Below are 16222 nucleotides of genomic sequence, written 5' to 3' on the forward strand. Positions count from 1 at the left end.
AATATAGAATATAACAAGCACAATATATACATTATTAACATGTACATATATACATATACACACACATATAAATACACATATACATATATCAGTTACACTATATATATATATATGCTAATTAACAATATGCAATAGATATTGTGTGAATAGTAATATCAGCAAAAATTTAACTTTTGTTTTACTTTTATATTGTTAACAAGGGTTAGTATAGTCTTATATAAGAAAGCTTGCTGTTTTGAACATAGATCAGGTGTACCAGGATATTGTTTTATGCAATACAATAATCAATGCATTTACTCTTCTGTTAGTAATAGCAATAATAATTAAAATTAAAAAAAATTAAAAAAAAAAGAAAAAATTGATAGTCTTGTTAGTATTTAACAATCTTGCAAATGTGAACAGAATAACTTTATCCAGAATCCAGAATAACTTTAGTATTTTAGTATTTTTTTGCACTTGATTTTTTTTAAAGTTACTTTTTCTCCTTTGTAAAGGGAATGAAATCGATATTAGGTGAAAAAAGGAAAAGGGAAAAAACTCGTTAAAGGTGAAAATATAATAATGGATTTATGAAATAATATTTTTGTCTCCGAAGTGGTCAAAAATCCTTCCTTATTTTCTAAACAAGTATATTTATTGGTACATAAATTTATTTACACGAAAATGTGCAGAAAGAAAGCACGCAAGTAATTTTTCAAAGAAATGGACATTTATGGTTAAACATTACGCATTTAAAAAACTGAATTTGCATGGCTTATTATTAAAGAGAAAATACTTAATACAAAACATTTTTTTATTCTTAACAATTTTATCTCCCTTATAGTGAAAACATTTTTTTAAAGACACTTAGCGCAATATTAGTACATTGCGACTTTAAACGACAGCTCCTTTCTTCTTACACGCGTTGAAAGTACTATACTACGCCTTTTATATTGAGCTTGCCCTGTCGTAATTTTGCTAATAGAAAAGTAAGTATTTTCATAGAGGTGTAATTATATGGTCATTATAATTATCTAAGGTTTAAGCCTCCATTTAATGGTCTCAAGACTCAGTTTATGCAACATATTTGTTTATATTAAACATTTAAATAACAAAAAGAAAAAGAACATTAAGAATAAATAGACTATAAACGTTATAAAATATTTCTTATAATTTACCAATAATTGAAATTGAATATTTGTTTACTAGTTAATAATAATGTATTTTGTTATCTTAAATGCATGAATTTACACGAAGCATTCTATAACGATATTTTTTTTATATAACGATATTTTTTTTAATTGGGTATTGAGAAATAAATTTACAGTGGAAAAGACTTAAAATAATAACAAAGCTAGATGCAAATATGACAAAGTTTGCAATTAAATTTCCTATTCTTTAGTACAATGGCTCCTCAAAAGTTTGATGATTTGGGCAAAGAAGCACGAGATCTTATTCAGAAGAATTTCCATTTTGGTGTTTTCAAACTTGAAGCCAAAACAAAGGCTAAAAATGGGGTGGTAAGTTTTTAAAAAAAAGTTCAAAATTTTGAAAATATATGTATAATTTACTTTACACACCCCTCTTGGAAAAATTTTACATACAAATTTCACAGTTGTAATTAGGCTTTAACATATAGGATCAAAATTGGCTTTTTTAAAATAATTTTTATGCATTTAATCAATAGTGGCCTGAAATAACAGATCAAAAAAGTTAGTTGTAATTTAATTTTTTTTTTTATAACCGTTTAAAGAAAAATGGTTAGGTGATAAAGCATTTAGATTTATTTAAAACAAATTAATGCCAGACATCAGACTTAAAATTAAACATTAATTAAAGATGTTTTCTAAATGGTTTTTTTTAATTGTTTATCCTTTAATTTAAATTGATCTTGAACCTTTAAACATATTAAATCTTTGTCTTCCACTCTTTTTATTAAGATCAGCAAACACTTTAAAATAATTCATTTTTATTATTTTTTACAACTTTTTAGGGTGTGCAACAAAGTTATTTGTATCTATCCAACGCCTATATTTTTGACTACAACAAACTAGAAATTATTGTTACTAACATGCATATAGAATTTGAGATGCCATTTGCATCAATAGGTCACTCACAGCTTGGTAAAAAAGTTAATTTAGAGCTCCATAATTTATGTTATTGGCTGAATAGTAGCTGTAAATATCAATAAAACTAGTGTAAATGGGTACTAGGGCAGTTAAGCATTATAAAATAATATACTTAAAAAAGAAAAAATGACGATGTAGATTTTTTTGTACTTCGTTTATAAATTCTTAAAGACTAGCTTTAAAGCCTAAAAAGCACTGAAATTTCTTTTCACAAACAACAGATAATTTTTCTTTAATAGTACTAAACTAAGTTTGAACAATGTAAAAAAAGTCAATGTGAAAGTAATATAAAAGATTAAAGCTCACATTTATTCTCCGTTAACAAAAATGCTTAAAGCAAAAAAATATATTTTTATGCTGCTTGACTGCAGGTTCACATAAACTGGTATTTTCCACTCTCTAAACAAAAAGATTGATAATGTTAAAATCAGTGTTAAACAGTGACTTTTTCTTATATGTATTAACAGTTTGCAACGTACATCCATGAGAATTATGACATTTTCTTCTTTGCATCTGGATTTAAAAAACATTGAAATAAAATTTTTCAAACTTAGTAAAGCTTAGAAATTGTCTTTTTTTTATTTGATTTTCTCAAGAATAATCTAGCTGATTCTTATGTAAATTTCTTTATTTAATTAAGTGTAAGATGGTAAATTATAAATTATTATTTTCTGTATTGATTTGCAGAAAATAGTAAATTATTAATTTTAATGCAATCAAATATGACAATCCCTCTATAAAACATTATATTACTCTAAGGAATCAAACGATACCATTTAGAAAAACAAAAAATTTAACTGAATACATTTTTATTAGTTCTCAAAATAATTTAAAAAAGGTTTTGTTTTAATATATATCTGACAAATTTTATAATATTTTTTTCATATTTTATAATCAAGTATATGGAGAATGTAAACCATTAATTATTTTTGTACCTGTTAATCTTGACTTCTGTAAGTCATTACTTTTCATTTCAACAGTTAAAGGTTAAATATTAAAATAAAAAGTAAATAACTTGTGGTGTTTTGTTTATATCTTTTTTTTTTTTAAGGAATTTACTGCTGAAGGGTCACATACAACAGACACTGGTAATGTTGCTGGTTCTCTTGAAACCAAGTTTAAATATGCTGATTATGGGCTTACTTTTTCTGAAAAATGGAGTACTGACAGTGTAATAGCAACCAATATTAGTATTGATAACAAAATAGCACAAGGTGTCAAAGTAGACTTTGATACCACATTTGCTCCTGTAACTGGAAAAAAATCAGCTAAAGTAAAAAGTGCATATGCTCATGAGAATTTGCATGCCACTACTGATATAGATTTTGATTTTGCTGGTCCCACTGTTCATGGTTCTGCAGTTTTTGCTTATAAAGGGGTTCATGCTGGTTATCAAGCATCTTTTAACTCTGCTAATTCAAAATTGACTTCGAACAATGTTTGTTTAGCATACAAAAATGGTGATTTGGTTATTCATTCAGGAGTGTAAGCAAGTTTTTAAATTGTATTTTTACAGCAATGTTTTTTATAGGGAAATTTCATTGCTGCGTTTTTCAGATTAGTGTAGCAATTTCATAACGATATTGATTACAATCAGTTATAAAGAATATGTAATGAAATATTTATTGAGCTTTATTAATTAATCACTTTTAGAGCGGATGCAAGTAAATTTGTTGGCTCGGTGCATCACCAAATTAATGAGCAATTGGCAGCTGCTGCATTATTAAGATGGACCTCTGGTCAAAGTGGCACATCCTTCACTATTGCGGCAAAATATGACATTGACAAAGATACTTTTTTAAAGGTTACTTTTTTTTAAATTTACTCCATTTCCGAAGTCTGGTGTGTACTTTTTATGAAAATCATCAGGTATATTTCACAATGAGTTTCACAGGAATCACTAAAACTGCCACTGTAAAATGTAGTTCCATTGTGTTAATGGCCCTCGTATCATTGCAAAATTCGAAAAAAAAAACTTAAAAAGTTAAGTGGAAGAATAATGTAAAAAATTTTTTAAATTATTCAGTTATACAATTTTTTACACCTTTGCAATGACATTAAAGTTTTATATGAATGGCTTGTTAACAAAATTCCGAATCATTTAATTTCAATTCAATAGCTGTATTTTGAAATCAAAAGTAATAATATATATGAGCATAAATACTATTTTTAACGCAGCTAAAACATTTTTTTTATAACTATTATTGCTATAATAGTTTAAAAAAAATTAACTTACTTTTTAAAGCACCTCAAAAAGCAATAGTTAGTTTATTTTATTTAGCACCTGATGTGTTTAAAACATTTCAAAAATACTTTAGTATTAATGTGTTATAATGATAATTTTTTTTAATTTAGACCAAAATCAATAATGATCTGCACTTAGGATTATCGTATGTCCAGAAACTTCGACCTGGCGTTCAGCTTACCCTTTCTTCGCTTATTAATGCTAAATCGTTTGAGCAAGGAGGTCACAAGCTTGGTCTCAGCCTAAATTTTGAAGCCTAGATTAGTGTTGGATGCAATTTATCATAAAATCATTCTTTTATAGGTGTAAAACAAATAGATACTTTTGTTTGTCCTGTATTTCATGCTTTGTTTGCCGCAGCTCTAAATTATGACTGCTTTAAGGAATGTCGACTCGATGTTTTTTAGCAACGATTAAATTTTTTTTTTGCTTTTTTTTTTTTGTGTGCACTATTTGCTAAGTTACTTCCGCGTGGTACTTTTGATATTTGTTGCTTTGCTGGTATTTATATATATATTCGTTTCTCTTTTTCTCGTCATGTTTTTTTCTTGCCGTTTTATGTTTTTATAAAAAAACACTTAAGTATACATTAGGACCTACATATACTTTTATTTGCAAGGTTGTATTATGTCAATTAGTCGCATTAAATTCAACCATGTCAAATTTTGATATTATTACGGGTAAAGTCCACAATTTGTATGCTGTGTAACTAGGATCTGAATGTGTATTTGTCAACGAGTGGCGTAAAAATAAGTTATTTCGAAAATCTAAATCTGCGTCCGTTATTTAACACCTATAGGCGTTACTACTATAGGTTAAATAATTATTGATGATACATCAACGCCAAATTTTTTGGCTCGAGAGCCGTATTTAAATGCCTACTTTAGCCGAAGGTCCGCAATAAGTAATTTCTCGTTACAAGCTTTAGTCATGTTTATCAGAAATTTCGTACTATCTTGATTAAAAAAATTTTAATCTCGAGTTTTATCTAACTCACTGAAAAACCATTTCTAGAATTGTTCAAGAAACTACATATAGAGCCAGTAGCTTAACCATATGGACAGGGTGGACTTATGCCAGGGCTCCTAGACAGGAAAATTTTACTTGTCGTTTCAAAACACTTACGGAGGAGTTACATAATAAATTTTAATTAAGTTGAAACATCTGGTATAGTATGTAAACTTATCCTCTTTCTTATAATAAATTACAACATTTCTAGGGGTTATATATACCCTCGTTATTCAAGTAAATTCAAGATTACTTGAATAACGAGGGTATATGTATCCCCTAGAAATATTGTAATTTATTATAAGAAAGAGGATAAGTTTACATACTGTACCAGATGTTTCAACTTAATTAAATTTTATAAAAGCTTATCTACGATGTAAACTTTTAAAAATTATATAATAAATAAAATCAAAGGTGAAAAATTGCATTGCGATTAAATTGCTTGATTTATAACAAAACTGTTCGAATTCTGAATAAAATAAGTTATATATATACTAACTTATTTAAAATATTAAATGAGTTATTGTATGAAAGCTTCAAACTTTTAATAAGTTTATTTTGCAAAGCCTGATTGCATGTAAAATATAATTACGAGTAAACAAATTGTTCCTTTTTTTTTAATGTTAGTTTCGCCTTTTACTATAAATACCATTTTCATATACAGTAAAATAAATAGCAGGAGCAAGAAGAAGACATGATATCTTATATTATGTCAATAACGGCCCTAAAATAGAACTCTCAGGAACCCCACAAGTTGTTAAGTTTTTACCTATTACTTTGAAACCACAGTATACGAATCGTTTTCTGTTTGTTAGGTAGTCTTTAACCAAAGTAAATTTTTGTTTCTAATGCCATAGTTTTCAAATTAAGTTAGCAGTATATCAAGGTTTATTGTATCAAAGGCTTTCAACAGATTAATTAAAACTCTTAATGTAAAATAATCATTCTTTAGAGAGTCAGATATCTTGTTTACTAGCTTAACTACAGCGTGTTCAGTTGAATGCACTTTTTTGAAACCGAACTGTTTTTTTATCCAGCATGCCGTCCTTTGTTAGATAGTCGTAGAATCTATTGTGCATTATACGCTAAAGTATTTAAAAAAAAAAAGGCGAGATAAAAATTGTTACATAGTTTGAAATAAGGGAGTTATCTCCTTTAAAAATAGATGTTATTTGGGCAATTTTTAAATTATCAGGAACAATACCCAATTTTAAAGAAAGTTTGAAGATATAAAATAACGATCAAATGATCGTTATTTCATATCATCAATGCTCAATGACATCAAATACAGATTTTACAACAATGACGCTAATTTTATCAAAACATTTTTTCTAATAAATTAAAAGATATATATTTTCGATATTTATATTTTTGATTAATTGGGAAAAATTTTTTGATTGTGAATTTGCATTAGGTAAATAATCAAATTTATTAATTTAGGCAGAATAATGCCTTGTGATAAATTTAATAAAGTAAAATTTAAATTGCATACGCCGTAGTTGTACAGGTTCATTAAACTCCCATTTAAACACTTAAACAATATTTCCTCTTTGTATTTTAGATATATCAATCAGGGGGTGCAAAACGGATAGAAATAAAAAAAAAAAAGAAAAAAGCAGAAGTCACTGTTGCAAAATGCGAACGATTTACACAATTTCTTTCAATAACTCCAGATCACCCATTTAAGAAAGCAATGCTTAATGCCTTCGAAATAAATACTTTTTACACACTCAACCTTTTATGTTTAAGTCAGTGGTTCCCAACCGATGGTCCATGGACCCCTGGTGGTTCATAAGAACTTTTTAAGTGGACCACAAAACTAAAAAATCTTGAAACTAAAAAATCACCATATTTTTCTTTTCAGTTGGATGAGTCCACAGATTTAAGCTCAATAGCACAATTATTTGTATTTTGTAGGTATATTCGCAATAACAAGGTCAAGGAAGAGTTTTTGTTCTCCTCTATCCTTGAAGCAACAATATGTTATGACATTATATAACAAGATATTATGGAAATTTTTAAACAGTTTTCCAATGATAAACAATTAAAATGAAAATATCCCCCAAAAATTGATATTGAAAATTACAATCTTTGGGGGAATGGGGGTGTACCCCCTCCCGCGTAATATTGGTTGTGAAGTCTGGATTGTAGACTAGAGTGAAATAGATTGCTTCAAATGTAGTTGTTGCACACTGTTTTATTCATAGACAGACTTTGGCAACCAAAACTTCACCAGGTAGTTTAAAAGCTGTCTTTAATCAATTAGTCAAATTGGTCAAATGAAATCCTCTGCTCTCAACACTCAACTTTTATCTGCTGGAAAATTTTTGGAAAGATTTTTCAAGCTTAGAATAGAAGTGAACTAATTTTTAACTAATGTTAAATAAAAAGTGGACTGAGAATATTTTAAGTTTGACAATTTTGAAATAACAACGGCTTATCATGTGAACATTGTGGGTTATATTGTGGCAAAAATGCTAATGTCATTACACACTTGGAAATATTGAAGGAATATATTCAAAAGCTCAAACTGTATAAGACTAGAATTAAAAATGGAAATTCGATCATGTTTCAAAATTTAAATAGCGTTATTGGAAATAATATGCTTCCCAAGATTACAAAGATAGAAATAGTTTGTCACCTAGATAATTTGGTTAATGAGTTGGGTAACTATATACTAGATGAGAACCTTTTTAGCAGTAAAATTATTATATCACCACTTTCTTGTGATGTAAAAAATATGTAAGAGGAAGTGCAAGAAAAATTTATAGAGTTAAAGGATGATACCACGGCTAAGGATCACTTCAAAATAACACCATTAGATAAATTCTGGACGAAAATGATATATATTTATATCCATTGTGTTCATCAATTGCACTTAAAGCCTTTATTCCCTTTTGAACATCACATTTGAGTGAAGCCGAGTTTTTAGCTATGCTATCTCTTAAAACTAAAAAAAGAAATAGACTCGATATCAATGCAGAAATTAAATTAAACCGAATTTTCAGATATTAATTGCTGGTAAGCAGTGCCAGATTTCCCATTGACCTGCTTTTGTATCATATATTCACTTAGATAAAATACTTTTGTGTCATTGATAGACTGGAATATTTTAGAATAGACTGTCACTAGACAATCTAATCAAAAATACCTTAAAATATTATCCTGATGGATAAAAGTTACATTATTAAAATTTTCACCTTGTAAAAATTTTTAAAAGCAAAGGGGTTCATGAAGATTTTATGATATATTATTTGGGGAACGGGTTAAAAAAGGTTGGAAACCACTGGTTTAAGTTAAAGAATCTCATGCTGCCAAACTCATTCTAATAATTATATATTTCTATAAACCATAAATGCCAAACTTAGTGCACAATTTACAACTTTGTCATACCTAAAACTTTATTAAAACAAGCTAACTTCTCTATATCTTGTCGAGGGCCACGATTGTGGAACTCGATTCTAACAAGTAATGTAAAGACTATAGAAGTAATATAAAGACTCGTTTTTGGATCTTGTCTAGAAGAGAAAGAGGATCATTAGAAGAACCAGACCAAATATGACAACAGTATTCCATACAGGGACGAATAAGAGATTTAGAGGTAGAGAATGGAATTAGTAGAAAAAAAACTGAAAAAGCACGATAAAGAGAAGCAACCTTAGCAGATGCAAATTTAGCAACCGATTGTATATATGGTTTCCATGAAAGTTTAGTAGTAAACAACAATCCAAGAAGACTTAAAGAAGAGGACTCAATAACAGGGTCGCCATATATTAATATATGAATATCGACAGTATTGCCATAGTTGTTTACAGTAAATAACTGAGTTTTATTGGAGTTAAAGTTTACAAGCCACTGTTTTACAGAGCTGCCTGTTATAAGCAATCGAAACGAGGAGACTTTTTGTCAAGACAGGAGTATAAAGTTGAACATGAAACTGAACACAAGCTAGGATTAGAGAGCAGACATAAATCAAGGAGTGAAGGTAAATGAATTGGGTTGTCAGGAAAACGAGTTACAAAGTTAACTATCTGAGAAATGCAGAAGTTATAGTCTTTAGTGCCAGCTGGATTAGTGGCGGTAGAGCCAAGCTATTCAGTGTGATAAAAAAAAGTTTATGCATGCACATTATACACAAGATTATCTAAATTTGTAATAACGGGGCTGAACGATAAGACCCTATTTTCTGCCAGCCCCAATCAGAGTTTTTTAAAAATTTATATTGTTATGTGGTAAAACATTGTAAAAATTATTTGAAAAGACGAATTGTAAAGGACGAATATAATTAAAAACCAAAATTTGCTAAACGCAATGTTTCAGACTTCGAATCACAAATTGTAAGAGAAAATGTTGATACAATCATACCTGCGCAAAAAACAAATAATATTGATACTATAAATAGAAACTCATTAAATGAACCAAAATGTAAACACGTAATTGTGGTATCTTTCCTAAAACAATAAATAGTTCCAATTTATATAACACCATTTAAGAACATTGACCGCCATTGAGAGGCAGTAATGGGCGACCAGTACTTAGAGAATCATTTTACTCGCTTTCCTCTTCTGGAAACTTGAAAGTTTACCACATTTAGCTTTGATTTTCCTTAAACCTGGTTCGACCCTATTGTCAGCCATGCGGGTTGTGTAATTTGAATCATAATTAGCAGTGGATTAATGGTGTATCTAAATCATCTCGTCATCTAAATGAAAAAATTAAACAGAATGAGAAGTCGCGCATCCATATATCTGCTTCTATCTATCTGCTATTCTATCTATCTTTTATAGCAACCACATATCTGCTTCTATGCTATCATAACTGATACTACGAGCGATATCAGCCAAGTTGATCATATTTCTATAGTCATACCTAGGGAAGATTTGAACTCTAAAATTGCAACAAAAGCGAATATTTTCTTTAATTTTTCGATGTCACATATGCAACCGCAGAAGGATTAACAGAACGGTTAAGTGATAGGTTGATTATGCAAGGTTTAAATTTAGATACGAGGCCAGGGCTATAATGGGGCCAGTGTAATAAGTGAAAAGAATGGTGGATTTCAAAAATTATTCGATTATATAATAATTACCGCACGCTATTGCTCTTCTCATAATCTTAAATTGGTAATAATGGCGGTTGAAGCCATGGTACCACTCATAACTTTCTTTCGAACAGTAAGTCAGATTTTCAATTTTTATAGTAACACCACTGACTTTAGCAAACATCTTGAAGAGAAATGCTAGATTATTTTATGATGACTTAAGGCTGAAGGTGAATGTTTTTTATTCTATTATTGACTCTGCAATAATAAGACAAAAATTTTTTTTAAATAAATAAAAAAGTTTTGTCGATATTTTAAATTTCAATGAATGTTTATATAATAAAAATAGTAACATCTTAAGCACTCAGTTTCATTTTTACTGTGATTAGAACATAATTTGTATATCGATTATGTTCTAATCACAGTAAAAACGAAACTAAGTACTTAAAATATTACTATTTTTACAGTCAAAAATTTTTTCAATCGCGAAAGACATTCTTTGATCGTAAATCGCTTTATAAAAGATATTTGTGCAAACATATTTGCATGTGCAAAACATCTTCATGCCTTTAGAGGCTTTTTTTCAAGGACAATAACTTACCATTTACTAAAAATTTAATCGGCACTTATCAACTTTACTGTAATTTTCATTCTTCGCCAGCTCTAAGTTAGAGCCATAAGTAACTCTGACATATACTCACTTATTAGATTTGCTTATTTATTAGATTTTCATGACGAGTTATACAGTAGCCCAATTTAACGATTAGCCCCGTTGTATCATAGAAAATAAACCTTCACATGTAAGCTCAACCAAAAATTGAATTTTATACTTTTTTTGAGGAAACTTAACTTTTGGAACTCTCTTCCAAAACGAAGTTTAACGCAGTGTAAGGAGATTTTGAAAACTAATAGTTCTATTTCAAATATTTCAACTTGATCTTCAGAAATTTTTCAATATTTAAAGGCCACATCACAAAAACATCATTACTTAAAAGTCACATTAAAGCCCAGTAAACTAACAGGTCACTCGATTCAATAACAAGATCGAATTCATAAATATAATTTTTAAATTGACTTTTTAAATTTGTCCAAATATACTTTACAATCTCCACTCCTGATTTAAAAACAATTATAAAGCTAAAATATTTTGCTGCTAGATGTTCTCGATAAATTTTTTTTTATATATATTTCGTCATCTTCATAATAAATCTTTTACAATACTTTTTAGTTAAGATGTGCGGGAGCAGGCAGAGGACAAAAACCTTATCATCCCCCGTTGTATCATTCAGATATTAAACAAATAAGAAGCTATCGTTAAAAAAAAAGAGTTACAATCTCAGTAAAATCATATTACATACTTTTAAATAAAAAGTGTTTCATTTTTTTTTTAAATTTTTTTTTATACCGTACATTTTGAATACAGTACAACTTAAAATTGAAAAAAAAAAAAAAATTTAAAGATAAGTAATCATGTAAAGAGTGATTGAAAATTGAACAATAATAGAGAATAAAATAAAAATTAAAAATAAAATAGAACTTGAGATACGTCATAATCAAGTCACTGTTTTTTAAAGATACTTTTAAAAGTTTGAATTGTAATTGAAGTTTTACTATTATTTGAGAGAAATGAGTTCCACAAATGTGGCCCGCTGTATGTTATTGAGAATTCGGATTGTTTTTCGTACCTGATAATTAAGCAATGAATGCTTTGTTTGATATTTATGATCTATAATAAAGAAAAGGTCTTCAAATTAGGCAGCATATGATATTTTAATCTAAATAATAATAAAAAAAATATTATAAATATTTAATTGATAAATATTCAACACCTCAAGCTTTCTAAGCAGTGGATTGCACTGGTGTATTTATTAGCATTTATATCAAACGGCTTGCTTGTTTTTGTTTTTTAAGATACACTTTTAAGTTTTTATCCAACTTATATTTAGTTTTATACTTAATTCCAATACTTTTTGAAGTTTTATTTTCTATTAAATTATTGCGCTCTTTCCAACTTATTTGCTCATCAATTAAAACGCCTGAGAATTTAATACCAAATATCTTTTGCAACTTGGTTTTTTCTATTGAAATATCCGGGAGTTTTAAGGGCAAGTGTCAGATTTAGAAGATTTAGAAAAGAGAGTATATTTACTTTTGGTAGGGTTCAGAGAGAGTTTGTTGGCTTTAAACCATTCATTGATGTTGTCAAGCTCACGATTCATAATAAGTAAAGATTCATTGTGGTAAAGATTCATAGCGGTAAAGATTGTCTTGAAAATCGCTCAATAAAGTATTCAGAGTTTTTAGCAGATAAATTCTGAATACTTGGGATCACTTTTTAATAAACCAATCAGTCCAACGTGTTGATACGAACTCTAACCAGGTTATTGGTAGGAATTTTAGCTTCAACCAGAACTGTTTTAAGCTTTTCTTTTATATCAACTCCACAAGTTTTTTTCACAATTACATGTGAAAATACATATGCAAAAAGTACATTCATTTTGCTACTTGAACTTAGTTACTTTTAAAAATAAACAAATAACTTTTGTTTCATATTAACGTTTAACACTCCATGTCTTTGTATAAATAAGTTCTATATTGCAAATTAAACACAGTGGCTTATTATTTTTTCAATAAATACATAAATTTCTGTCTATTCAAGATGAAATATTAACTGCTTAATAAGTTAAGCTTTTAATTCGTAAACAAAGTTTTTATTAATTTTCTTCTTAAGTACAGTTATTTATGAGACAATTAATATACAGCATTTATTATAATAATTAATATATAGCATTTATTATAATAATTAATATACAGCATTTATTATAATAACTAATATACAGCATTATTATAATATTTTTTGAAACTTTTAACATATGCAAATTTTTTATTGAACTGTTTTTTTTTCCAAATCTCTTTGTTATAAAATTAAATGAAACAAATAAACACACACACATGAACAAAATTAAGTTCGTTGCTTTGTTAAAAAAGTTAGTTTATAATGTACTTGTCACTATAAAAAATTATTTTCATAAAAGGTTTCTGCAATGCGTAATTTCCTTGTTAAAACATAATAAGTAACTGAAAACTAATATTTTATCAAGTGAAAAGGTTGTCAATCTATTACGAGTTGTAAATATATACTCAAAAATATTGTACTTTTTTATTACTTAAGCTAAAAAGAAAACATTGTTTTATTGCACAGTAACAGATATTGTCTCATTTAAAAAATATTGAGCATGCTATTGTATTAAATGATAAAGTAAACAAAAAACATCACCAGTTCCCTTTTCTCTATACACTTAAGAAAATGGAGGTTTCATTTTTTTTTTTTTTAGAAGAGTTAAATATGGATTAAAACAATTGCATAAAACTTTGGCATTTGCAAAAGCATAAATCTCACCATCATTTCGATTATCTTTTTTTTTTGAACATTATATTTTGCCGTTGAATAGATATTACAACCTACATAAGTTTACTAAGTACTTACTGGAGTAAGAAAAAGATATTTTTTTTGTCTTATCACCAAGCACTGTGTTACAATTTATATTTTTTACAAAATTCCTTCTTAGAGTATAAACTAAGAAATAAGTGAATAAAAAAAAAAGAGCAATTGCTTTTGCTCAGCATTTTTGGATAATTGCTCAGCTTTACGTGAATCAAAATTTAAACAAGCCACTCAAATTTTTATTCACGTAAAGCTAAGCAATTTACTCCAAAAACGCCGAGTAATTGCTCAGCTTTACGTGAACAAAAATTTAATCAAAATCGCTTAAATTTTTTTTCACGTAAAGCTGAGCAGTTACTGAGTAAAAGCTATATATATAGCTATATAGCTGAGTATAGCTTTTTTTTGATTCACCCGGTCTATTAAAAAAAGATCGTCTCAATTAATAGATAATACCATAAATAAATTAGAACAAATTAAAACAAGATAAATCAATATCTGTGTGTAATAAACACCGTTTTGATTTAATTTCAAACTAGTTAAAAAAGTATTCTTTTCGGAGACAATGTTTGGAAAGCTTTCCAAAAATAGCCCGCAATAAGAACTCATTTTGAACAGGGTTTTGGTAGAAGAAATTGTTCATTTACGGTGTATTTCTTAAAATAATTTTCAAAATTTTTTGAAGACAACCCACATTTTTTTTATACGAGAACTAAAAAACTAAATGGATGTTAGGTTTGAAGATATTTAAGGTACCAAGTATACGTAAAAAAGATTCTCATTACTTCTAAATTTAAAGATTCAATGCCTTCATTCATTAAGAATGCTTGCCCAACTCTGTGTACTAGTAGTAGAACGAATTTTGTTAAAACTAGTAAAAAAGGAATCAAAAGCAATATTTAAACCATAACCAGGGGCGTCGCCTTGGAGCGTGTAGGGGGGTGTCTCCCCTCCCAGAATCTAGAAAAGAGAAAAGTTGGGAATTTCCTTGCCACGAGCTGGGACAATTGGGAAATCGGTGATAAAATCAAAAAATATTTTGTAGTTAAATAAAATTAAAATGTTTGCGAAAATTCATCAAATATCTAATTTATTTTTGACTTGGACAACTAAATTTTACGTTTGTTAAACGGCTTAAGGCTGTTTTCCACAAGACGAAATAAATTGCGGAGTCATAACGAAGCGCCCTTTTGATTTCCACGTTGTTTTTTTTCGCGCTACTTTTTTTTGTTAACAACAATAAAAACGGCAGCTGCAAGTTTATGCAATAGAAATAGCAGCTGCAATTTTATGTTTGACTTAAAACAGTTATTCTTTTTTTTTTCATACTATCTACTTTGAAACGTGAATATCTATTTCCATGAATTGATTTTAACATTTCTGTCATTGTATAAAAGATATGATAGCATTTAAAATGATATGATTCATTTTTTAATATAATGATTTTATATAAAGCTTTTTATCAGAAAGTATAATAAAATAAATGCTAAACTCTGATATGAACGTTTTGCGCCTGTTATTACTTCCAATTACCAGAAAACTAAAGTAGGATCAGAATTAGGTTTGTAGGAGTAATAGGCCTAATAAGAATATATAATAGGATTATTAGTCTTATTCTATTATTATAAGACTCTTATATCTTATCACATTTATTAAAAGTGGTAACTTTTATAAACATTAAACCATTTAAAAGTTACGGTAAATTATAGTATCTGCGTTTGTTTTCCAGCACTAAATATGAATAGCAAAAGATATAAATTAAAATGTTGCGTAAGCAAAGCAGTATTTATTAACGACTATAAAACCAGTCATAGAAACCAGTGATAGAAAGGTTCATATACAAACAGTGGGAGCCCCAGAGAATCCTTTTGCAGCCTCCTTAGCTTCAAAAAAACGAAAAATGGAACCTGAGAATGCTGGTATTGATGTCGAAGTGGATGATGAAATACAAAGTAGACTTGATAATAACTGAAACATCGACTTCAACATGTGGTATATCCATAGAAGAAGAAACAACATCTAATAAAAAATTTGAAGAGGACGCAAGTTCAAAAATTCAAGATAATGATGCAAAAGGGGAAAACCCGGGTTATGTTGTAGTCCAGAAACAAGCAGAAAAATTTACAGAATTAAAGTCTAAATCAGATCATTTAAGCCAGTTTCATGACCGAGATGAAAAGGATGACACGAGTATTATTAACTTGGATACTACTGAAGTAAGCAGTGAAACAACAAATTAAACTTCGCTCATGGGGAATTTGGGTCTTTTAATAGATAATATTAAAGATTGTAATTACATTTATAAAAAAAATTGTAAAGAAGAATTAGTAAATGAAAAATTCGCTGCAATTGAAATTGTGAATGCAACAAGTTCT

At 28.2% G+C, this 16222-nt stretch overlaps 1 protein-coding gene across 1 annotated transcript; it reads left to right on the plus strand.

Annotated features, from left to right (window-relative positions):
* The first annotated feature begins 700 nt into the window (after positions 1 to 700).
* On the plus strand, positions 701 to 4691 carry LOC100207044 (voltage-dependent anion-selective channel protein 2). Its single transcript, XM_065814390.1, has 5 exons — positions 701 to 968; positions 1382 to 1499; positions 3160 to 3593; positions 3762 to 3912; positions 4464 to 4691. The coding sequence occupies exons 2-5, from the start codon at positions 1386 to 1388 to the stop codon at positions 4611 to 4613; spliced, it is 849 nt and encodes a 282-aa protein (XP_065670462.1). The 5' UTR covers positions 701 to 968; positions 1382 to 1385; the 3' UTR covers positions 4614 to 4691.
* Positions 4692 to 16222: the final 11531 nt, after the last annotated feature.

Source organism: Hydra vulgaris, chromosome 12, assembly GCF_038396675.1.
Source record: "Hydra vulgaris chromosome 12, alternate assembly HydraT2T_AEP".
Classification (NCBI taxonomy): domain Eukaryota; kingdom Metazoa; phylum Cnidaria; class Hydrozoa; order Anthoathecata; family Hydridae; genus Hydra; species Hydra vulgaris.

Bases quoted from the DNA above. Each gene is read 5' to 3' on its own strand.
- LOC100207044 (XM_065814390.1), top strand. From the start codon at position 1,386: ATGGCTCCTCAAAAGTTTGATGATTTGGGCAAAGAAGCACGAGATCTT. The intron at 1,500-3,159 runs GTAAGTTTTTAA...TTTTTTTTTAAG, and splicing joins CAAAGGCTAAAAATGGGGTG to GAATTTACTGCTGAAGGGTC. The intron at 3,913-4,463 runs GTTACTTTTTTT...TTTTTAATTTAG, and splicing joins ACAAAGATACTTTTTTAAAG to ACCAAAATCAATAATGATCT.